The sequence below is a fragment of the Triturus cristatus genome, chromosome 11 (assembly GCF_964204655.1).
Source record: "Triturus cristatus chromosome 11, aTriCri1.1, whole genome shotgun sequence".
In the NCBI taxonomy this organism is placed as follows: domain Eukaryota; kingdom Metazoa; phylum Chordata; class Amphibia; order Caudata; family Salamandridae; genus Triturus; species Triturus cristatus.
In genome coordinates, this window is record NC_140594.1 from 1,129,262,555 (window position 1) to 1,129,288,570 (window position 26,016).

The window sequence follows — 26,016 nt, forward strand, 5'->3', positions numbered from 1 at the left end:
TCGATCGATGCGCTCCTCACCTAAATTCTGACTCCAAGGTGGGCTTCAGTTCTGACCATAAAAGGCTGCCAACAGGGTCAGGACCAGGGCGTGCTGCCACTCATGCCCCCTTGCAAGTTTTTCTCCCAGGAATCATTGCTCTGCAAAATCATGTTTTAGCATGGATCAGCGTGTCCAGAGCGCCTTGCAGGGAGGGGGTGAGGCGGTCCAATCGCCATGAAAAGGCAGCCAGAAAGTAACTTTGGGGGCCCCGCTATGCCCCCCTCAACATCCATGCACCATGGATCACGCCCCACATGTTGCCTGGCACATTGTGCATGGATGTTTGCAAAATGTCTCTTACCATTGCGGCAGGTGCTGCGACCCTTTCCTAGGGCCACAGCACATGCCGCAATGGTAAAAGGCATTTTTACGACTGCCTACACGGTGGTCGCATTGTAATGGGGCAGATGGAACTGCCAAACATATAGTCGGTCGGACACCTGCCTGAAACGATGGCAGTCGGGCGATAATCAGGCCCATAGTTGGGATTTGAGAGCCCTTCCTGTTCTGAGTATCCGCAGCATAACAACAATAGCTTTTAGCAAAGTTAGAAATGAAAGTTCAATTAGTTCAAGGTTCATTTTGCAACATGATAGGGACTTTAGAATACTTCTTTGTATTCATAATGTCTTTTAGAAACAAAACCACAAGGAAGCAACATATATCCATGCACAAACAAGGTCCCGGATGTAGCCAAGGACATTGTAAGCTAAGAGTTATACACAGATATCCAAAATGGCTGCACAGGGAAGTCCATATTCTGCTACAAAGTGTCATTATTTACCGGGACGCTGCTGCACAGTGTGGTCTCCATGCTGCCTAGAGCGGGAAAGAAACACATCAAGTGGGTTATATGAAGCATGTGATAGAGAGTTAAAAGCAGCTTTCAGCCCTGCCAGCTGCATAATTGGCATGGATGTACTGTGCTGTACTTCAAAAGAAGCAGATGGCTAAAGTGCCAGCAAAGGGCACTTCTCTCCATTGCATCATCCTCATCCCTGAAAAGAGCCTTCTCTTTCGCCTGAACACAAGAACACAGAATAATAGCCCTTCCTGCTAAGATTGGAATTGCATGACACTTGTGCCTGCTTGCTATCATGCGGCACATTGTGTCTCTGTGATTGGTCACAAGAGGCCTTGCTTACAGTGTGAGTTTATAGGCTGTGGCATCTACATATGGAATTGCCCAATTGCTGTAAGAGACAAGTTTATTGCACCCACAGAGGAGCTTGCAATCAAACCTATTATGGAAAATTGAGGCAGAAAGTGATGTGGGAAGGTTCCTCATGAGGTTCTATCTTTAAGAGTCACTTGACAGACTGAACACTTTAGAAGCACTATTGGAACATTGAGCGCTCCATTGAAGACAAAGGAGTGCTCTGGGCTTTTAATGGCTGGTAGAAGACCAGAGCTCTAACCTTCCAATGTTTGTTCACAGCTGTTGCTGTGAACAAAGGCCTCACGGATCCCGAGGGGATTTAAACCCCCTCAGACTCCGTAAGGCCTTTGATTTACTAATTAGAACATTCTGCCCTCTTTGTGCGGAATGTTCGAATAGCCCTCCTTAGTGGGTTCTACTGGCATTATTAAAAGCCAGCCCTCTTGTTTTGTGCTGGAGGGGGCCTTTAATAGCTGGTAGAGCCCGTAAACGCGGGCACTAAGGCTATATTAAACACTAGACCTCCCATCTCACACGGCGCCACCATGAATCTCCTGATATTGACTCCCTTCATGCAGCCACCCGGCGAGGAGTCAATATCACACTGTGTGCACATATTTAACTTGAAACCTTTGCAGAGACCAGGCTTCCAGGCTAATTGTTTGTAGGCTCTGCTCAGCTGATCCAGGCTGTGAAACCTCCCCTGGACACATGTACCACCCTCAAAAGCTTTGTCTTTTTTGGTGCGGGAAGTGGGAGGTGATGAGTTTAAGGGCTTCAGGCTGTACTCGGCAATAAGCCCCACTGCTCCCTACACGGTGAAAAAGGTCTGACACAAATTACAAATAAGCACACTATGGGCCTGATCCACAAACTGCTCTTTGTAGTATCTTGTGTAGTACTACAACCAGCACTACAAAACAAAATGTAAGGTTGACCTATAGTTATGTACTCTGGGCTCTCTTCCTTGACTCAGGCATTTTGTTTTAGTAGTAAATGTGGGAGGTATACCAGGGAGCGGGCAGGAAAAGTGGCAGACTTACCCTGAAAGGAGATGAGATTAGGGACGAGTAAGAGGGGTTTACGGAGAGTCAGGAAGGAGTTTAGGGACGGACATCACCCACCCACACAAGAGTTGGCTAATTGCTTTACTCTGTGGGTGGAGACGTGTAAATTACACTTTTGTAGTAGGTTTACACTCTGGGTTTGTGAATATTGAAAGTAGTAAACTTACTCCAAAGTGTAAACATACTTAAAAGTGTAAGTTACCTTTGTAAACCAGGTCCTATGTAGGGAGGTCCATCCATAGAAATGGGAAACAAATCTTAATGTTGAGGTGATTGAGAAAAGTTTTATGTTCATGTAATTTTGTCCAAGCCAGGTGTAGGTGGTTCTCCTGAAGATATACATTGATTTACAAATTTCTTTGGTATGTTCCAAGTCTAACTATTTTCTTAAATTGAAGATAACATATTAAAATAGATACAACTGTTTCAAAGGAGAGAATTCACTGCTTTCTTTAGGGGTGTCAGGTACACTTATGCCTGCTTTCAGTTACACTTACACCAGAGGAGATGGGAAGGAAGAGTAATTTGGAGAGGGAAGGGACTTCCATCGGCGAGATGGAGAGAAGAGGAGATGGGGTGATATAGAGAAGGGTTGGGTTCTCCGCGGAGACAAGTAAGGTCTCATTGAAGCGGTGCAGGAAATGTAAGAAAAATACTCCAGAATCCCATAAATTGGAAGGCAAAGTGTGGCCGCAGACAGGTGGTGGAGTCTTAAGAGGCGGAGTCATGGAAAGCTTATTTTGACAGTCGACTATACATTTATATTTTGAAAACTTTGCCTCAAAGAAATTGGCAACAAGGATAAATGTGGCAGTATATCTGTTCTTCTCTTTTAACTGAATTTGTTACAAACGGTCTGCATTTTAAAATATCTTAAAAGGTTAAGGCACCTGATGAGTTATTTTGAGTGACAAGCAATTTAGAGGGGGCAGTAATAAAGGTAAGACAAACTCTGGTGATCAATACACTTCCTGGAGGGATCTTTGTTTTTTGTGTGGTCACAGATTTGACATATCCTAAAGTATGTTAGAGGCTTAATGTGTGCCATAGTAAGCACAATGTGTAACATACACATCAGAGATTGATATTTTATGTGTACAGCTCAGTGGAGTACTGCTTTTGTCACAGAGACCCTTTTGTTACTTGCAGTTCCTAATTTACAATTCTTCTAGTCTAGCACAGTGAGCTGGGATCTGGCTCAGGGAGCTGTAGGCAAACCTCAGGGCATGTGTTTAGAACCTTGTTAATTTTTTCTCAATCTTTCACCGTTTTAAGGTTATTAGGGTGTTAGAACATTGGAATGGTGATTGTTCCATTGCAGACAATGGAGTGCTCTGGGCTCTCAGGTTCCGAGGGGCCTTTGTTTTACAAATTAAAACATTCAGCCCTCTATAAATAAATGAATTTTATTAACTGATCGATTCATTAAAATCATTACATTAAAAAAACAGTAGAGCTTTGGGTGCAAAGTGCAAACCCCGATGTTATTCATATTTCATTTATGCTGAAAACCATTCATGAAAACGTTAAAATTGTCGGACTCAAAAGTTCTGGGCAGCTTGATGGTACCCCTTACTGCTTCTCAGGGGCCTCCCTAGTTGCTTCGGCATCATTCGGCATGTCCATTGTAGGAATAAAGTTGTAATCTTGTGACTCCTTTAAGGCGATCCTGATCAGATGCGTAAATTTCCCAATGCTCGCTAAGTTCATTGTCGTTGATTTGGAGAAGCATTTGTCCGAGGCCTCTTTGCAGGTCTTTGCCCCATAGGCGATACAAATCGGGCGGAGAAGGCGCCTGCGGTCATTGTTTAGTTTGGGGCAACAGCACAGGAGGTACAACCAGGATTCCTAAATGAGCACAGCCTGCAGTCTACGTTTTCCCCCTTACGTGCGCATGTTGGATTGAAGTCAGTGATGCGTAGCGTTATTAATCTCATAGAAAGGATTTTACTACGGACATGCGGTGTCAGGGCCTCACTAAGATAGAGTTGGGCTTTCCCCGGCATGTAAGATTTGTTCAGTCGCTCTAAGTTGGAGCTAGACCGGACGGCTTTGATGTCTTGTGCAAAGGATGTTTCTCGAACTTCCTTGTTTACTGCTCTCTTCCAGGCTGTAAGCGGAATTTTTCGAAGTCGCAGACTAGCTGCCTCTATCTTAAGAGTATTGATACCGATGCCCAGTTTAATATTCCAAACTGTCCCTACCTCCTCAAAGACAGTTCTCAGTTGGTATCTTAAGGAGTCAGCTGGGGCCCTCAGGGTCCTTAGGTATAACGTTATACGGTCCCCCTGGCAAGTCAGGTCTGGCCTCTCAGGACCCAGCTCCAATCTCAGCCTTGATTTCCTGGTGGCCCTAGGAGCAAGCAGTACTGATTTATATGCTTTGGCTTGGTTCAAAAAGACATCTAGTGATCCTGGGAAGGCCAGGTGACCATAAATGATGGCTGGAAGCAGTTTTGCGTTTAATGCCGTCAGTATTGGGGCCGCTGTGGGGCTCAGCAGATTTTGTCTCAGCTTTTTTAGCATATGTGTGACGTTCCTATCCTTGGAGTTCAGATGCTCCATGTAAATATTTACAGTGGTCCCCTCTGAGAGCCAAACCCCAAGATAGTTGTAGCACGCCACTTTCCCTATTTGTAGATCCCCCATGCACCATAGTGCTAGCTTTTTGAAGCGGTATCTCCCAAAGGCAATTACCTTAGTTTTTCCCTGGTTGACCGTCAGGGAGTTTGCCTAGTTGTATCGATCCAATGCATGCAGGGCTCGTTGAAGGCCCACTTTAGTGTGGTCCATTCTGCCCTCTCGTGGTGGAATGTTCTAACAGCCTTAGAGCCCTCTGTAGCCGGCTCTACTGGCCATTAAAGACCTGCTCCCTGTATTAAAGGCCCGAGCCGAACGCTGGAGTGGGACTTTAATGGCCAGTAGAGCCCGCTATGTTGATCTCTAAGGCTCGAGTAATACATTGTTATTAGTACAGACAACCACAACGTTAGGTTTTCAATGCTGACTTTAGTAATAAATTATAGTTTTCTAGATGATTTCCGGGACACAAAGTGACAGATATCGGCTTTATTACATGTGCAAAAGGATTAATGTACGCGTAATAGGCGGACGGGATATCCGTCACATTGAGACGTAGTAACCCGTCTGACAAACTCTAAATCAGGGTTTTTGTGTACCTCCAGACCACCCTTAACAAGTAACACTTATCAGTATGTATGATAAGGGACTCAGACACCGTGTAACCCGCATTGTCTTACGTAACCCTGATTGTACATTGGTTTATACGCTTGTAATACTCATAGTCTCTGTATAAAGTTAGTGTGAGACATAAAGCATTCTGGCACTTGACATTGATATGAGTAGTGCTATAAAAGAAATTAAATTAACAAATAAATAACTGTTGTCGTTAGAATCGGGGGTCTCTGGTTGGCGCAGGTATGTACTTGCGACAAGCAGGGACCCTCTCCTCCAAGTCAGGGCAAAGGATTACTCTCAGAAAATAACCCTGGCTCACCCTTTAGGTAGTGTGGCGCGAGCAGTCAGACTAAACTCTAGAGTACATATGGCTAAGCATTTGTAATGTCCCATAATAATCACCAACCCACCACACAGAGGCACAAGACTGTATCTGTAAAAATATATCTCTTTATATAGATTTCTTCAGCAGGTTTCAGTTACAATCTTTTAGGCTGTAAAAACGGTTCCAGATACTTGTCACAATGTTCCAATTCGGTATTAGGATGCCACAGTTCTTATAAATGCAAGGCTGGGGTGCGGGCTGCACTTCCTCGAGGTTTGTGCGCCTCGTAGGGCTCTTCGTACGCGCCGTACCACTTTACCGGAAGAGCCCCACTACACCTCACGCTTCCCGCATGAGCCAGCGTACAGGGCCGATGATCTCAGGGCAGTACGCGCCGTACGGTTCGCCTACGATGAGGCGTACAGCTCTTTACGATGCAGCCGGACGCTGCCTGTACGCTGGGAGTTTGGAAAGCGCACAGTTCTCTGCGAGTCAGCCGTACGCTGCCTGTACACATTGGGGAAGCGCATAATACCTTGCTTCTTCTTGGGGTTTTGAGGCGAACCAGCAGTCTTAGAGGGGGGGTGTCCCACGTCGCGGTCCTGTTTTACAGAGGGCAGCGGTGCGTTGTGGGGCACCTCTTGACTTCGACATCCGTCGCGATGTTGAAGAGGGAGGGGGCGGCGGCTTGAGGTGAATCCAGCGGCGAGGTGCTGTCAGCAGGGCGTCGTCCTGGAGAGGCGAGCTCCGGTGCAGGCGGTCTTCACGGTGTGTTCGCTAGCTCGGGGGCCACAGACTCACGTTGCTTGGACCGGACGGTCCGTTCTTGCGGTGCGAGCTCCGGCTCGAGGGGGCAGCAGTTTGCGGTGCTCCGGCCAGGCGGGGCAGGCCGTTACGGTGCTAGATGCGGCACAGTCGGGCACAGGTCACTTTGCTCGGCGGGATGGGGCACACAGGCTTTCAGAGTGCAGGACAGATTCCCAGTCGCACTCAGGTCTCCGGAGTCAACGCTGAAGGGGGTATTACACCAGCAGCAGCTTCCTTCTTCAAGGGAGGGGTAGCGCCCACTGTTCCTGGGGCGCAGTTCAGGAGGCAAGTTCACAAGCAAGCCCTTGGAGATTGTTTAAGATGCACAAGTGAAATATAAAGTCCTTCAGTCTTTTCTTCCTCTCTCCTTCTTGCAGCAAGGCACCCACCACAGGCCAGTCTCTCAGGTTAGAGACAGTAGTCCTCCATGTAGCTTTCCCAGGTCCTTCTCTTCAGGCAGAGTTTCCTCTTGGCGTCAACAGGATCTGATTTCTTAGGAGCAGGGCTCCTTCTTTTATACACAGTTTCTTTTGTTCTTTGTGGCCAGGGGGCCTGTGCCTGGCCCAGTCCAGATTTGGAGCACTTTGTTGTGGGGACTCTGCTCTTTCCTTTCAGTGCACAGGGCAGAGACATCAGCCGCTCCACAGGGGGCGGAGCCAGCATTGTGGTGGCAGAGCACAGCCCTATTCAGAGTCAAGGTGTACTCCTCCCACCCATCCTGGTGTAATCTCTCTACCCACCACCTGGCAGCCAGCCTGTCTCCTGGAATTCCCCAGCCCTGCCCCTCACTGAAACTAGGCAGCACACACACACACAGCAGAGGCGGGCTGAAATGGTGAGGCAAGTAAATACTAACTTTCTAAAAGTAGTATTTACAAACACAGGATATTAAAATAAACTTTACTAAAAGAAGTATTTTATTATTCTGAGTTCAGGCATACTAAACTTGAGTTTCTACCATGCTCTCTGAGTCCGCTGGGATTATAGAGTGTAATAATTCCAGCAGCCCATTCTGGCCTATGGAGAGCAGGTAGCCTTCAATAGTGAAAAACGGAAATGGCTGTAATTCACTATTAGGACATGCCACACACATCAGGGCATGTCCTACCTTATGCTGACAAGGCACCCTGCCCTTGGGCCTACCACAGGGGTGACTGATATGTAGTTAAGGGAAGGTTTAGGGACTGGCAAGTAGGTGCACTTGCGCAGTCAGCGCGACAGTACCAGACTGCACGCAGGTTCTGCAGTGGCAGACCCTAGACACATTTTACTAGTCCGCTTCTGTGGGTGGCACAACCAGTGCTGCAATCCCACCAGCAGCATTTGTATTTACAAGCCCTGGCACTCCTGGTGCACTTTGCTAGTGGCTGATAGTAAACCAAGTAAGCCAAACATGGAAACCAATCAATGTATACTCTTTTCATAGGGAGCACTTGCACTGTGGCACTGATTGGCAGTGGCACAGTGTCCTGAACAGCTAACACCAACAAAACACATGAGGCACATCAGCAAAAAGTGGAAGGGAGACTCACGCCAAGGTGCCAGGTCTAACAGTTGTTTATATAGTTATTAATGTAATTACACATACAGACATATACATTGAAATTCTTACAGTGCTTGCGTATTCCGTGCATACAGCGGTTGAACACCTGTCTTCATATCATGCTTTCTCCCAAGCACTCTTGAAGTGGTAACATCCGGAGTGCATTGCTTCCTCTCCATTGCAGTGGGATTGGGGGTTCAGGCTCCAGGCAGCTTGCAGCCAGGAAGAGACTCCAAAGAAAGGGGGGCTAGTAGCCTTTTAAGTGAGTCCTTTGTGTTGGGCCCAGCTGGAAGTGAAAATAAGAAAAGTCCCCGCGCACGTTGTTGCTCTGAATGGACAATGAGCCAAGGCTGCTGAATGCGGTACATCAGGAGAAAATCTGCATATTTCCATGGGGCAGGCCCGGATCCAGGACGCGGCTCAGTAACGGCTATCGGCTCAGGGTCCAACTGGAAGCCCCTCGTTCCCTGCACTGCGTCAACGGCATAGAGAGACGCAGAACTCCAGCAACATGGAGAATGATACGGGTCTCAATGGAGGGACGTAGATTCAGAAATACTTTATTTCCAAGAAATATATTCTTATAGAAATATTACATACATTTCAAATTCTTAAGATCGACAAATTTGATACCCGAAAGGGAAGTAGAGAATTGGAGCTGGAAGGGCATGGCATGGGATGAGGCTCTCACCAGAGGGTTGGAATGACGGGAGTCTGGATGGTATGGAAAGGGGTGGGGTTCTCACCCAAGAGATGGGGAGGGCGCGAGTCGGAGTAAGATGGACAAAAACGTGGCTTCACCAGCACTCTCACCGATGACCCATGCTTTATGGAGAGAGGGCAGCCTCTAAGGAGGACCAACAAAGTGGACCCCGTGGTACATCTCCCAGTCAAGAGCTTAAATTCACTAGCCATCTTCCTTTTTAAAAGTAACACAAGCCTCATGTGAAGCAAAAACTTTCTTCAAGTGTGAGGTATATAAGTATGTACATCCACTCTTATACTTGTCCTCTCTCATAGGTTTTCCGTGCCTAAATATGTTTTCTTGAAAAGATTGAACATCCATAATAGTGAATTGACGAATGTATCTAAATTTCTATTCAAGTAAGCCTTTGTTTCTCACTCAGATGTTGTTGCTTATAATTGGCCAATTTTCCATTTAGGATAGCCACTGCAAAAGGTGGGCTTTTTGCATCTCTGTGTTGCCCCTTCCCTAGGCACACTTAGAGGCAAAGTGGAAAAACTCCACCACTCAGGGTGGCTGGCACATCAACTGCTGAATAATTGCTCTGTGGAGTGGTCCAGATTGTCACTGATCCTGTCAAGTAGCCCAGCGGCTGAAATGAGCAAACTCATTTTACGCTCCATGCATCAGTGCTTCATTTGAGCCGGTGGTTTCCGGTGCTCAGCACCGGCACTTAATGATCAACACCAGCACTTTTCATGAGCACCAGTTAAGGACACTTTCATTTACGTGGAGATTAAGGGGCATATCAACAACAACCGGCGATAATTATCGCTCAGCGCACTTAGCGCTCGGATAATTATCGCCGGCTAGCGCTGATTTTTATCGCTGAGATAGCGTGCTATTAGCAACGCTTATCTCATCGGCGATAAAAATCCTAGCGCTAACTGGCTAACGTGAGATTATCGCTGGAAACCCAGCGATAATCTCACGTTAGCTAGTTGATAGGGACTCACAAACTTAGCCATGATATCCTCCTTCCATAGGATATCATGGCTAAGTCAGTCCTGAAGCAGGCGTAAGGAAAGTAGCGATAACAGGGGTTATCGCTACTTTTCCTGACGCTATGCTTCATAGCGTGGGGCTTGATGATAGGAGAAATGTCGCTTAGCGACATTTCTCCTGTCATGCCAGGTCAGGAATGCCCACTTTGCATCTCATTAGAGATGCAAAGCTGGGCGTTAGGAATCCTGATGCTAAAGCAAGGTTTCACGCGTTAGCGTGGCCTTGCTGATTAGGCGATACAATTATCGCCGCTTTTCGGACGAAAACGGCCGCAAAAGTGGCGATAATTTTTTATCGCCTGCTTTTTGATATGCCCCAAAGTGATTTGCCCAGAATCACAGGATGTTGAGCCAGGCGCGCAACACCCATTGGACTCACAGGGCTTCAGCTCCCCCATCGTGTGCGGCAGCCCGGGATGAGACAGCTTCCCGGGCATGCACACAGCCGCATCCGCCCACTTCACATGTCTTTAAAAGACCATTTGCATGTTAATGAGGCCTTGCTGTTGTTTCATCCCTTCTAAGAGCCCCTGCAGCTCCACTCTGCCTATGGCTTAAAAGATTCAGCCCCCCCATCGGAATTTTTCTTAGCCCCCCCCGAAATTTGTCTCTAGTTGCGCCTCTGTGTTGAGCCGATGCCGAGACTTAAACCCGGTTCCCAAGCTCCAAAGTCGACAAATCTGCCCATTACGTCACATCCTCTTTCCACTTTCACTCCCCGCTAGGAGTTGGTTTGTTTTAGGTGGAGCTAACAGGAGAAATGGGCTGGTGCAAACTGCCTCTTGACGAGAGCCCGGCGCTTATATTTTTATTACAAATTAACCACAGCAGTGGGTGCTGTATTACAACGTGAATGCCGCTGCCCGCGTCCCACGCAGGGGGACATCAGCAGGGCAGCTCTCTAGTGGCCACCCGTCGGAGCCTCCCCCCCCCCCCCCTGTTCCACCTCTCTCGAGAGGCCGCGCCTTGGGGAGGGGAGGCCCCAATGGGCATTGCTGGGGGTGGCGGGCTACTGGGCTGGGCGGGGCCAGGCCCTATTTATGCCTCCCGCCCCCGTAGATCGCCCTCTGCTTCCTGGTACGCTCCTGGCCGCGCGAGATCCCACCCTTTTCGCTTACCCTGCGCGGCGTAGGCAGAGCGTACCTGGAATGTTATAATGTTTTTCTTGTGTTGCAGGCGGGGTTACAGGGCGATCTGGAGACAGAAGGGTACAGTAAGGGTACCTCTGCGACAGTCGGTACAGTAAGGGTACCCCTGTCCAGCACAGTAAGGGTGCCCGAGCCAAGGTCCGGGAGCCGAAGGAGGTTCTGGGAAGACCGCGACGGCGCCCCGTTAGTCCATCGGGCGGTTGGGGGGCCTGACCAACCGGGGGTGTGCCATAACACGCTCCGCCCCCGTTAAAAGGGGCGGGAGTATTACACAGATCACGTGATCCAAAGGAGGATCTGAAAAATGTGCCGCACTGCCGGGCATCGACCCACCGTGCGTGCTGGCTTGCAAGGCGGGTGGAGCAGCGAGGGGCTGCTTGCCCTGGATCGCCCGTAAGATAACCCACTCTATCGTCATACTTATGTTGTATGAAATAAACCTGCAGCAGTTCTTCACCCATAACTAATGTGTCAGTGTAATCATTGGGTGATGTCTGTGCATATGTGTTGAGTGGAGCGGATGACGGTGTGGTCACTATGATGCTCCTACAGAGAGGTGGCTGAAGGGGTCTGTCCCACATCCCCTCCTAATGCATGTTTAGTATTGTATAATATTTCGTTATTATTGCCTGGGTCTGGAGAAAGAGATGACTGTGTCTCTAGGCCACATTTAAAAAGGTCAGTGACAATATTATTTCTCACTGCCAGATATAGAGAGCCTAAAAAAATTCGGCAAACATTTTGGACCCAGATATGTTCTTCTACAGCAACTTGTGAGTTGAGGGTTAATTTATTTCCATTACGCAGTTGTTGCGCGTTCTAGTTGAGCCTTCTAAATGATACGATTATATTTCGAAACTAAACACAACACGACAGTCCATTGACAGCGACATAGGACTGTGACTCTAGCCGCAGGACCACGATGACATCACTCCACTTCTTACGACGATACAATATGGAGCTCCCTAGATGTTGTCATATACACGTCGAAAAGTAAAGTGCCCGCTTTGCACGTAGCAAATATTAGTGGGGTGTGTTTGTGGTGATCACACAATGAAAATACATGCTGGTTTTGTAGTACGCTTTGAATGGCCCATTTTAGCACAGACACACGATGGATGACATATTAATTTGTGAACACAAGATTAGGGACGTGGGTGTGGTTCCTAGGTGTCCAGCGTTCACGTTGCTAAGGCCCAGTTTATAAACCTATTGTCTTCTGTAAACATAAGTTTACCTCTGAAAATGGCTCCATTTTCTTCGCCCTCGTACACACAAAAAGACACAGAGACAGCTCAGACGCTTTTACTGCTGAGTAATTTGCGTCACAGTTGCGTACAATTCCTCATTAGTAAATCCGATGCAATGGGTGAGTGAGTGGGTGGGCAGTTCAAGGCAGGGCTTGGTGTGAGAGTTAATAAACACTCACATCCAGTGAGTTTGTGACCACTCACAACCTCTCCCTTGCCAGCCTGGGAATGGACAGATATTTGCACCAACAAAGACCTGGAGGAGATCCCATTTCATGGCACCAAGGGGAACAAACCACTCTCAAAGTTTGTGGGGGTGCAGGGGAAGGAGTTTCTCCATGGAGAACAGAAAAAGAAAAATAGAAAGGATAACATATTTACACAGTGGGTTGCCTTTGCCCCATTCAACTCCTTACTTTGAGGAAACTGTCTCATGACATTCCCAGTTTTCATCCTAAATTGGCAGGGTATGCCCTGACGTGGGTCCCTTGCTCACTTTGCCACTGGATTCAAGCAAACCTGGCTGAAGATGGCTGAAATGCCAGAAACCGGTCCTAGGAAGCTTGTTTCCGGTCCAGGGAAGACATGGCTTGGAAGTTCGGGCTGGACTGTTCCCATGAGGCACAGGGTCAGACTGATTTGCATATGGCCATGTCTGAACTGGGGTGGCAGAGTGGGCTAAAGAACGGTGATGGATTAAACCCAGATCAGTTGACTGGGGGTGAGTGCTTGCAATGTTCAACACTCCGTCCATCATTTCCTTTGGTTTTTGCTTTATTCCCAGTGGTACCCCTGGAAACCTGCGACTGGCGTAGCTTTTCAAGTGAACCTCTTGGAATGCACCATTTAGAATAGAGGCTTCCTGCGGCGCTGCCCTACGGCAAAAGAAAAGGGGCAGGAACGCGCCATATCTATCCGATACTGCGCTTCCTGTCCTTTTTCCCTGTGCCGGTGCACCATGGGCTGTCGTGCCCCAACGCAGGCACCTTGGCACCATGGTACAAGGGTGTCTACATTGCGGGGATGATTATTTTGTGCAGGAAGGCAAACCTTCCTGCACGCAAACAATCACAAGAGGCTTTTTCCTCTTTCTTTGTGTCCTTCAGAGTGCAGCACACATAGGAAAAGCGAGGACAAAAAAAGAGATTTCTCCTCATTGTGCCTCCCTTACGTCTCCCCTGGGGAGGCGTACATTTTTCTCGCTGCCTCGGATTTACAATTTCTCATAAATCTGGGGCAGTGTCAAAAAGCCATCTGTGTATCAGGGAACGCCTCCAGCAACACCCATTGCACGCCCCTTTAACCTCGTTAAAGGGAACAATATTTACGAGGCAGCATGAAGCAAAAAAATTGGCTTAGTGCTGCCTGGCAAATATGGAGCAGGCTTCTGCGCCGCGGAACAACACAAAAAGTGACGCACCGACGGCGCGAGGGGCCTCATAAATGAGGCCTGAAATCTGCACCTAGGCAGAGGAGTAAATGTGCGGTTGAAGATCTAGGGGAATTCTTTGTGAATCAAACTCCAGTATTTTCTTTCCCAACAATACCACCCTCGGTCCTCATAGCACTGGGCCAAACATGTTCTCAGCGTCTACAATAAATAGCACAGGATATAGGTTTGACGCGCCATGTCCAATGTGCTGCTCAAATTGGTAGGTAAAAATTAGTGGGATTAGGAATAGTAAATATATACTCACTTAAGAAAGTAGTTGTAGGCTGATGTTGTCAATGCAACATTATTGTCGAAGGATACATCTCATTCGATATAGCGACCGACCTCCATGGCTGTAGATGTGGCGCACTCATGAGCATCAGCCCAAGAGGGCCTAACAGAAGTGTGACCATGAGCGACATTCTGACCCTCTTTCTCGAAAGCGAGGAATTGATTCCATTTAGGGAACATCTCAGGACCTCAGGACTGGAGGGATGTCTAAATGACGGGCCGGTCCACGAATATCCGGGACATCCGAAGCCCCTAGTTCCACACTTGTAACTGGGAGCATCTTACTCCTAGTGGTAACAACAGCTTATCACATAAACTACCTGATGGCTCACGCTGTTGTGATACAGTCAAACTGGTGGGCTGCGTGCAGTTTGCTGGCTAGTTTTCATGTTAGACGTGAGGGTCTGTGAGGTCTGTGTCATCTGAGGGGTGGCTCTTCTGAAGCAGACCTGCATCTTTAGGCAGTGCTTAATTTGTAAAAAAAAAATAAGTGTCAGGGTCCTTGTTAGGACGCCCCGTCAGTTCGCACCAGTCATAGCCCCTGCCTGCGCTGCCAATGACAATATAAACACAACTACTATCACACTCCTGCAAGTGTGACAATTCAGACTTTTCCAGCCCCCCAAAGCTGTTAGAATGGCTGGACAGACGATATCAGTCATTTTTTATGTATATTGAATTTATAAACAACTGTTGTTGTGGTCATCTCTAAATAAAATAAACAGCGCCACCAAGTGGCAGACTGACATAAGTGCCGGTGTTGACAATTAATTGCAGGTGCCAAGCACAGGAAACCACCGGCTCAAATTAAGCACTGCCTTTAAGATCTGTGTAACATTGAAGAATCAGCGAAGCCAAAATAAGACTTTGCAATAAGCAGGGAAACTTCTACCAAGAGACATGGATAAAGTGTATAACATATAGACATCAAAAGTGGCATACCAGGTCAGTGGGCATAGCATCCCGAAACAAGACCCCACCTTTGACAATTATCAGAGAGTTTACAGACAGGATTGATTAACTAAAGATGTAGGCATTGAGCCGAAAATGCCAGATAATTCTGAAGATGAACAAGTTCACTCTACTCAGTTAAGTTTGGTAGCTGTGGCAGAGGCGTTTTAAGGCATGGGCACAGTGGACTCTGGCCCAGGGCACCAGCTTTTCAGGTGCCCCTGATAGAGCCTGCTCTGTTCTGTAGAGAGTCTTGCCCCGATGACCTTGAATAATTTTTAAACAGATTGTTTTGAATAGTGTTTTCCTTTCATTTATTTTTAATGTTGGTGATGTGTGAGAGTCTGTTAAAGATATTTTGCAGACAAATGCTGTGTTTATGTTTCATGCGACATCCATAAAAAAAGTTTCTTTTAGATAAAACAGAACCTCACATCTCAGAAATGGGAGAGTGTCACAGAGAATATTTATAGTAATATTTGTGAGCTGCTGCTGAGTGACAATATTGAACACACACTTCACTATCCCTGAATGCTAGTTATATACACATTTAGAATGTGGGTGAGTGTACCTGTGCACTGCCAGAGACATGGCCAAAGAGGGCATCAAAGAGCTGAAACTGGATCATAAATTCAAAGCTGCTCCGAACTTGGGCCCCAAAAATATATTTGGCCAGGGCCCCAAAAATCCTGAGTTGTTGCTCCCAGAGGACAGGCCTTGAGCGTGTTTTACTCCAAAAACAGACTTTTCATCTTAGCAGCCACATTCATTCTGATGGCGATGACCTTACCCCACAGAGAGCGTATGCCCTGGGACAAGCGGTCCAAGTCTGATGAAGTTTGGGAGAAGCATCATTTATATGAAACCAGTTGGAATTATTTCAGGATATTCCCATTTTACTCCAATTACTTTATTTTTTGCTCACATCAGCAGACTATCAGGAAACTGAATATATGTGTATGACATACAGAGAACAAAGCAATAATTCAGAATTTCTCTAATTGAGTTTGTAATCAGGCACTTAAGAACATTGAGTCATTATTTTTATGAATCTGGATAGACATTTGGTGGGGGGTGGTGTGACAATACATGAATTACATAATCTGTGCACAACCATTTTTTATGTACGCCTGCCATGCTGACAGCTTTTATGTTATCATCTAGTTCCATGAAGACTGCAAAGGGGTCAGTGACTATCATAGAAAGTGGATGCCCCCTCTCATTCCCCATTGGAGATAAAGTTGGCCCAAATTTGTGCCCTACATACCACTTCGTACTCTCAGATCATCTAGCACAAATCTACCAAAAAACCCCGGCCTTCAGATGTGTCTCTAAAGGGGGGACATCAAGTGCAGTGCTTGGATCCAAGGCCTGGAACCAACTTCCCATCAACCTTCACCTCAGCCAATAAGAAACACTTTTCAGGAAGGCCCCGAAAACCCAGATTTTTACGGCCTCAGATGCACTACGCAGAGTGCTCACATAATACCATCTCTCTAGTCTCAGTTACCCTGCCTGTCAAAGTGATCCGCTTAGCGCCATGATGCTCCTCGGAGTGATAGATGTGCTCTACCAATGCATTTTAACATAACATAACATGTTTATGTTTATGTTTGGGGAATTTGTTAAGCGCTCGTATACCAAAAGGTCTCTTGGTGCTGTGAGGGGTGGGAGAGCCTTCCCGAGGAGCTCTAACAGTATGCTAGGGTGAACAGCCATGTTTTCAGCTTTTTCCTGAAGCTGGTGTACTCCGATGTTAGTCTGATGTCTATCGGTAAAGAATTCCAGAGTGTAGGGCCAAGCACAGAAAAGCGAGAGCCACCCGTTCTCTTGCACTTAAATCTAGGAATAGTCACCATAACACATGGGGAAAAGAAGAACTCAGTGGCTGTATTCGCATGTATCCATCACTGGTGGATTTCACTTCCGGGTTCTAATGACTCCCATGATGCCAGGCTCGGAACCTGTCTGGATTATTAGTTTGACCGGATGGCCGTTATCTAGTTGGTCAAAATGCTGTTCTACATACAAAGAAATTGCCACGCTCTGAGCTGGATTTGTGTGACACGTTGCCAGGTGTGTGATGAGGGTCTGCATGATAACAAAGTCATGCATTCCTTTCAGAAATCCAAATTGATTCTCACAAATGACGGTTGAGTGGTCTCACCTAGCGTGGTCACCATGATGTCAGGATGTTAGCAATAATCGTACAGTTGATGTCCATCAATTAATTGAGTCAACAGCCACTAATCCCAGCTGGGGATTATCCTTCTTCAAGGTTAGGCATTCAAGTTCCAAAGCTTCCATGCCTGTTGTGACTCTTCATACATATTTTGAACTGTAAGTTTGGCTTTCTTTAGTAATATGTGGTAGAATTCCTATGGGGGCCGTAGACCCCTGAAACCTGGCCAGAATGGGTTCCCATCTGAATCCCTGTTCTTGTAAATTCACGGCACAGTCAGGCGTGTTTCTCTTCTGAAATAAGCAGGATGTTGATCCGGCTTAAAAAAAAATATTTCTCTCCACTTGCATCATTGCTGGGCTGCATAGGTTATTGTAAAACTCAATGCAAGCCTCAATATTTTCTGCAGGTCTTTTAGGATGTGCTCCCATTCCTTTTTGGATGGTAAAAACAGAGAGTTTTATATAGCGCGAACTTGACCCGAAGATATCGGGTATCAAAGCGCTGTAAATGAGCATCAGTTTAGTTATAGATGGACATGTTTATTTTTGTTAGAATGGGGAGATTAAATGATTTGCCAAGAATCACAGGATGTTGAGCATTGTTGCCAAGATTTGAACCCGGTTCCTCAGCTTAGAGGTCGACCACTCTAGCCGTAAGGCCACATCCTCTACCATTTATATCAGTACTGTGAGAAGTTGGCCTGGTATATGATGCTCACTAGTTAAAGTGATCATCTTGTACCATGCCAAGCAACCCTTATGGTGTGGTTGTAAGTCAACCTTTTCGGACTAGCTGCCCTAGTGGTAGCGTAGGCTAAGCAGTCTTTGAGGCTAAACTCGTGAAGCGTGTTAAGCCAGCTGTTTTACCAAATGCAACCCCCTTTTATACCAATGAAAGGACACCACACAGATATATATTCAAAATATATATGTATTTATTTCTCAAAGTAACCCCTAGTCTCTTTATGAGCACAGGAGCACAAATCGTCAAACAAGATTACAGTAGAATACACAGAAGTTGCACTTTATATGGATAGGCCCTGGTGGCCGCTCAAACCATATACTAAAATAGTGGTATAAGTACCACGAACAGAAAAGGGAAAAGGCCTAGGGCCTCTAGAATCGCTGGGCCTACAAGGAGCTAACGTCAGTTAGTGACCAGGAGGTCCACGGGTGGCGTGTGCAGAGCAAATAGTCACACGCGTGCTCCCATAGGTTTCAATGGGTGCGTAAAAAGTACAAAGTTACTGCAAAGAGGATCTTCCGGATGGACTAGGAACTCAAGATTTGGAACACAGGCACTAGAGATGTAATACTACACTTGGGCACAGGTGTGCCAGCTTTACCTCACCCACAGGAAGCGGGTGCATAGGCCTCGAAGTGCGTCGGGTTTCTTCTATCTGTTCCGTGGAGCTTGAAGACAAAGATGCTGCAGGCGGTCGGTCCGGGAGAGATGCAGTGGATCCAAGAGTGGATCGGAGATGTTGAAGACCTGTAAGCAGAGGGGACAGTGTTCACAGTCACTAGCCAGTGACCAGCGTGGCACCAGGTGGGTACCAGGCAATGTCGGGTGCAAACAGGAAGAAAGGTGTAGCTTGTCTCTGCAGCCACGTGGTCCCTGGGAGTCGACGACGTCCAGGAGTCGGTTCACGAGCTGTCCCACGCAGGCTCTCGCTGTCGGCGGTATTGGCGACTTGATCGAAGCAAACAAGCCTTGGCACAAGCAATTGTTGTAGGAGATAAAATAAGCTGATGGTTCTGACCAGCAAGGTCAGAAGAACTGCTCCTTTGGAGGGGAGCAAGGGCCAGTCTGGAGCAACCAGACCAGCGGTGTATTTTGTAAAGTTCGTCGCCAAGATGGCTAAGGTGTACTAACTTCAAGATGCCTTTTCTGGGTTTTTACTTTTAATCTTCATGTAGGCATCTCTTATCACTGCTTTAAAAGCTTCCCAGATTTTTTTTAATCTGTTTTCAAGATTTGAATTGGGGAAGACATACTTACCAAGGTGAATACGCCTCTCAATTGGAGTGGTGATTGTATGAGAATACTTCGCCTCACAGTAATTCACTGTCATTTCCTGGTTTAAGTCTGCCAGTGCTGTGGTTATTGAATAAGAACGGTGTCACAACCCAGGGTTTTTAAATATGGAAGTGTTTCTTTTATCGTCATCAGAATTTATAATCCATCGACATTCCACTAGATGACTCGTAGGATACCAGGATACCAATTGGTTTCATGCACAATGTCACTTGTAGAGACAGGAACACTGAGGCAAGGCGTTGTCTGGGCTTAAAGGACGCTGACCGTAGGGCACGCCATCAGTGGAAGATGGGATACGACCAGAATACTTCATTCTTAATATCAGCCTACAGAAATATTGTAGCTTGTGTATCAACTTCACAAAAGGATTGTGAAGATAAGTATATATAGGCAAGCATAGAGTTTCTATTGGTGACTTCACATCTACCTACCTTAACAGTATGTGTGTGTGTATACATAGATCTGCATGGTACGAATACACAGTTAAGGTGAAACTTTCAATAGTAAATCTATGCTTAGCTATATATACTTGCCTTCACAATATTTTGTGTCTGTTATTTATGTACCAAAATATTTTTTTACTCCAACATACCACTGTGGAGCTTCAGGAGAAGTAGAGGAGGATGAGCTGAGCAGGGACATGTGTGATCACCATCTGAAGTTTCAAGATAGAGAATTAAATTCACCAAATGAATCTTAACATATTTATTGAGGTTCAATTTACATATGCACTTTAGAATATCTAAGAATCTAAAGTTTTTTATGAGGGCCTATGTGTGGGTGCAAATAACTGCATTAGTAACTGGTCTTTATCCGGTGAAGAGGAAGACTTGTGGCAGAGGAGATCTTTCTTGTGCAGTTGGGATGAAAGTTGCGTCTAAATTGGTAGTGGCTGGAGTCCCGGATTTGAGTGCCCCAAGTGTGCACACAGAATCTTGCAGGTTTAATGACTTCCACCAACGTTTGTAAAGATTCTGTTTATTATTTTTGCAGAAACATTTTGTCCACTTAGTGGAGGTGAAGATACTCTGACCTTAACAGCCACTTTAGTTGTGCTTTGTGCTTGTTCCTGGTGGTTGTGATGAGAATGATGTTAGCTTCTAAGGTGATTGTTTGGGAATCTCCACCTTTAATGTTTTCTACTTTCTTTTCAGTTGGGACGATTAACAAAGACCATGCCGTTCCACGTCAACTGCTCCAGCCTGGAGCTCCTCCACCACCACCAAAACTTGTCCCATGGACTTAACCCTCACATCCGGTGCAACAGAAGCCACCAGGACTCCATGTTCGGCTTTGGCTTCGTAGATGAAGAAGACCTTAACCTTACTATAGAGGAGCTGCAGTTCAAATACTTGGGTCCGCGAAGGTCCACCTTTTTCACGCCAATATGCGTCATCTATCTCTTCATCTTCGTGGTCGGAGCTCTTGGGAATACCTTGACCTGCATCGTGATCTTCAAACACAAGATCATGAGGACTCCAACAAACTACTACCTATTCAGCCTGGCGGCGTCGGACCTGCTGGTCCTATTGTTGGGGATGCCGTTGGAGCTCTACGAGCTGTGGAGCAATTACCCGTTTCTCTTCGGCAAGGGTGGATGCTACTTCAAAACCCTGCTCTTTGAAACCGTGTGCTTTGCTTCCATCCTTAATGTGACGGCATTGAGTGTTGAGCGATACATCGCTGTCGTGCACCCGCTCAAGGCCAAGTACGTAGTGACGAGGAACCATGCCAAGCGGGTCATTTTCAGCGTGTGGCTTCTCTCCATCCTTTGCTCTATCCCCAACACCAGCCTGATTGGGATCCTTCTCTTGGAAGTGAATGGCAGGGGGGTGGTTCCGGGCTCGGCCACGTGCACTATTGTGAAGCCACGTTGGATGTACAACCTCATCATCCAGATCACGACCATCCTCTTCTTCTTCCTGCCAATGGGGACGATCAGCATCCTCTACCTGCTGATTGGTCTACAGCTCAAGAGGGAGAAGCTGCTACAGGTTCTGGAGGCCAAGTCCGGGGCGGACTGCGACAGCTACCAGAACGTGCGGCTCCAGCAGGAGAAGAGCAGGAGGAGGCAGGTGACCAAGATGCTCTGTAAGTTATAGGGCGGGCAGGGGCTTGAGGGCTTTTGATTTGTTTGGTGGTTGGAGCTGAAGATTGCTGCAGCATTTAACTCTTACTTTTAAAATGAACTCTCCTTTTCTTTAGCTTTTTAGGATCACAGATTTGCAAAATCACTGTCACTCAATATTTTGTTATTGCACCAACATCTTGGCTTGAAGGGAGTCTATTATTTATGTGTGAGTGTAAATTGCATCATTGCACATGAAAGAAGCCAGACTGAGCCCTTGCAATTATCAATACCCCAGAATTTCCACTGTGCTCTGCAATCTGTGTTTCAAAATGTACCAGAGGGAGGCCTCTTGACCTAGAGCGGGGCTGGCACCGGGGTTGTATAAGAGGAAAGGGGTGGCACCTTTTTTTATTTTGATACTTTGTTTATTTTTTCAAATGCAGAAACAACAAGGTGATGGATGGAATGCTTGAATTAATTTCAGCCATTGTCAATTGCTCGGACTACATATCAACCTATCAAATTCAGTGGTGTTGCTGGGGGCAGGGGCGGTCCGCTCCGGGTGGCACCTTTTTGGGGGCGGCGTTGAGCGCAAGGAAAGTTTTCTTTTTTCTTATTGTATTCTCCCTTGTCGCTGTCTGTTGCCACCCCCGCTCATCATCATCTGTTGCCAGCATCTCCCCGCTCGTCGTCGGCTGTCGCCAGCTCCCCCCCCCCTTACCTGCACTGGGCGGCGAACTCAGGGTTTTACATGCTTATTGTTCATTATGTGGCATAAATATCTTCATATACAAACACGCATGATAATTGTCAGATCTGCACATTTTTGCTGGGCAGGCTCCTTGCAAATTATCTAGCCCAGAGGTGGATTCAAAGAAGGAGCTTCACTCACAGGCAATAGCCACATTATATTTTAATCAATCAGTTAGTAGATTTGTGGCGCGCTACTTGTCACATGGGAGGGTATCCAGGGGCTGGATAAATTTGTTCTAAGCACACCAGAAAAAGCGACTCCTCATTATTTTTGCTACAATATTCCCCGTGTTATGTGTTTGCTTTTCCCAGGCTCCTCAAGAGAATACGTATGAAAACAATCATTCGCCTACAGCCTCTTGGCTTAGTCAATACTCGCTTTGTTTTATCATGTTTTCTGAAAAACTGTATTGCTGAGGGAGCTGCCAGGCCCACACCAATATAAATCTCAAAAATGCCTAAAAGGAAAAAACATTTTTGAGCCTCAAAAAGCACACATTGTGACCGGCACTAAAGCGGACTACTTTGGGCATGGATGTGCACTTGTGAAAGGGAAAAAAGGCCTCCACTCATAGTTCAGTCAAGTAGCCAATGAATGAAGAAGGCGGACCTATTGTCCCATGCTGTATGATGCAGTGGTCAGGAGAAAAATGTGAATGACACAACAACAGACCAATAGATGAAGAGGGCTGGCTGAAAACTCCTATAATTTTAGCAAAAATATAAAGGTCTTGGCTAATGCCGGACATAAAATGAGGAATCTCTTGGACGCTTTTCATTGGATGACACAGTAAAAACCCCAAACAAGCCATTTTTAATCCGGTTTTGGCATGCTTTCATTTTACTGCTGTTAGGGTGAAATGCATAGTTAACAATCTGTAGAGTCAGGTGTGATTTGGGAATTCAAGCTCTGAGTTTTCCCTACTTTCAAAGAGTTAATAGACTGTGTTGCCTGTGGAAGCAAACAGGGCACGCAGATCCTGCTGACTGCAGAGTGGTGTGGTATTTAGTTCCTATATCTGGAAGGTTTTGTGCTCTGAATCAACTAGCCACATGGAAATGACGCATTTGCTGAGCAGAAGCCGTTCACCTACAAAAGAAGTGCAAATCTCCCAAAAACAATTTCAGGAAAGTTGTCTTTCCTTTTAGTAGTGTAAAAACTGCTTCTTGTTACAATGATGCTAATATTGCAAAGCATACAATCCACGTGTCTGTGCAAGCAAACTGTCACTCTTATTGGAAGGCGATGAGTCACAAGTTCTGATGAAAATAAATTACCCTGGCTTTCCTTTGTTTAAAGAAAATGCTCTCTTTCCAACATTTCCAGAGGGAGACCTGTCATATCAAGGCCAGCTGAAAAGTGAGCCAGAAAAAAACAGACTGGAGAAGGAAATGTATTCTGGTTTACCACGACACTAAAATAAAGAAATTATGGGCCATATCAGCATCGGCCAGCGATAATTATCGCTGGCCGTGCTTAGCGCTAATTTTCTTATCGCTGGCTATCTCTGCTTTTTATCGCCCTGGTAGCGCGTTATCATCAACGTGCTGCTCCAGGGCGATAACAATTCCAGAGCTAGCGATGTTATCGCCGTTTTGCAGGGAACATCGCTGGTTTTCCAGCGATGTTCCCTGCAAAAGGGCGATAACCTTATCAGCGTAATCCACCCCCAATGATAAGGGTGGCTTAGTCAGGATTTTAGCAGAAGTTAGTTTTTGGAGAAAACAGCAGTTTTCTCCAAAAACTAACGTCTGCTAAAATGCAAGGGCATCCTTGCTGATAGAAGACGCGTTATTGCTCTCCTGACACGTAGTGTATGTCAGGAACGTCCACCTTGCATCTCATTAGAGATACAAAGGTAGGCATAGTGTAAAAGGGTGCTAACATGCGAATACGCATGTTCGCACCCTCTTGTTGATAGGGCGTTGGTTTTATCTCTGCTTTTCTGGCTTTTAAACCAGAAAAGCGGAGATAAAGCCCTTGATGACATGCCCCAAAACGCTGAAGAGTTGAGCACTGCAAATCTTACTCTACAAATGTAGGTCATGCATTGTCCGATTTGCCAAGGCATGTAAGAGAATGCAAAAGTGTGCACCCACCTACGTAGACTTACATGCCTTTATGAAGTGTCCCCTAAAAATCTAAATTCAATGGCGGCCAATTCTGCATTTTTGTTTTACTCTCATAAACAAACCAGGAAAGTGTAAGCTGTATATGAAAATCAAAAAATAAAAGTGCCTGATGGAGGAGGGAATTCTCTACAGCAGGTTGGGCACATTTTATTGTTTTCCTTCCAAGAACCGTCCTGACATAGTAACAAAACGTGTCAGCATGAGAAAGCCCAGCCCACAAAGGAAAGTCCTGCCCTGCCCTGCTGCCAGTGGGGCTGCCCTGCAAGCAAAGCTTCGCCAATGCCAGAGCTCTGTATGGCTCCAGTGTCGCCAACAGTGCTGTTCTCCGAACTCAAAATGAGGTGGGCTCATGTAAGTGGCAAACAAGGGGCATGTGCAGGTTTTTGGCAAATGCCCCATGCCCCCTGCACTGTAAATGACCCCCCAGGCCTGCAAAACAGGACATACCATGTGTATTTGTAAAGTGCATGTTCACCCATGGGCATCTTGGTGTTGAATAACAAATGTTTCTTGTTACCCATCTCAATAGTACTCAATTTATCAATATCAGGAGGATGAAAGGCTGACTGGACCCACCAGGATTTGAACTTGTGACCATGAGGGCAAACACAGGGCCATGCAGTGGACACATTAGTCCACTAAGCCACCAGACCCGTCCTAAACAAACCCTTTGCATCAGAGAACTAGGGATACCTTTTAAACGAGGGTGGACTCTCGCCATAAATAGTTATACCAAAGACAAAGGTTTACTTGCTTTTATTTAAATGTCTACTTTATGTCCGTCTGTGGCGTTGATATACCTCATATCTGGTGGAGAGGCAGCAGAGCGCTTTGATAACTTTCATTGAAGCTTCTAACAGCGAACCTTAAAAACAATGGTGCAAAGAGTGCTATTTTTACATACAATAATCTCCCAAAAATGCAAGACAAACAGAACACCAGACCTGCCTAGAAAAGAAAGATTATTTTATGAAAGAAAATCCCCTCTGTTCTGAAGCGCTTGTGCTGTGACACTTCTGCACATCTAAAGTACAGATAATATATACGTATTAACCATGGGCGTAGTTCGCGAAGTAGCACTTCGCGAAGCTATGCAAAGTGCACTTCGCACTACGCGTAACACTTCGCGAACTGCGTAGTACCCTGTTCGCACTGTGCAAGATGTCGTTTTCAATGATTGCACAGTGCGGACAAGCAACCGGCACTGTGCAATCATTGAAAACGGCATCTTGCACAGTGCGAGCTGCAGTTTTCTGCTGCTCGAGTAAATTTTTACTCGAACAGCAGCTTTCTCAACGCGGACTGGTAGTTTCTCATCGTGAGCGGTCGCGAGCATACGCGACCACTCGCAATGAGAAACATGACCTCCTTGCGTTGAGAATCTCGCCAGGAAGATTATTTTCCACGCTCGCGATCGCCAACTTGATGTTGCTGATCGTGAACGAGGAAAAAGTCTTGCCGGGATGTCATTTTGCTTGCTCACAGTCGCCAACTTGACGTTGAGGACCGCGAGCAAGCAAAAAATGACCGCTGCACTACACAACACTACGCTACGCGTGTTTGCACTGTGCTACATGCAATTCGCGTAGTGCGAAGTAGCGCAAACTTCGCAAACTACGCGAGCGTAGCGTAGTGCTTTGCCCAGGCTTAATACGTATCCATAAGTGTTTGGAGCCTATGAAGTACCACGAGAACAGTATGTTAATACAGCCTTAGAGCCTCAGTATACATTCAAAATAAATATTACTTGTCACCCAAGACATTCTTATAGCTTTGGGGGCCTGAAATAGTCCGAATTGTCACACTTGTAAGAGTTTGTCGGTTAGTAGTTGTGTTGTTACTATCATTGGTGGCGCCGACATGGGCAATGAGT

The 26,016-nt window shown here is 46.3% G+C and overlaps 1 protein-coding gene across 4 annotated transcripts in view; it reads left to right on the forward strand.

The window, feature by feature from the left end:
• NMUR1 (neuromedin U receptor 1) overlaps positions 1 to 26,016 on the forward strand; it is a 330,624-nt gene that overhangs the window by 146,273 nt on the left and 158,335 nt on the right. For all 4 annotated transcript variants that reach the window (XM_085635726.1, XM_085635729.1, XM_085635727.1 and 1 more), the window contains exon 3: positions 20,341 to 21,277. In XM_085635726.1, the coding sequence (XP_085491852.1) occupies positions 20,362 to 21,277 (916 nt within the window). In that variant the 5' untranslated portion in view covers positions 20,341 to 20,361. The remainder of the gene's footprint in view (positions 1 to 20,340; positions 21,278 to 26,016) is intronic.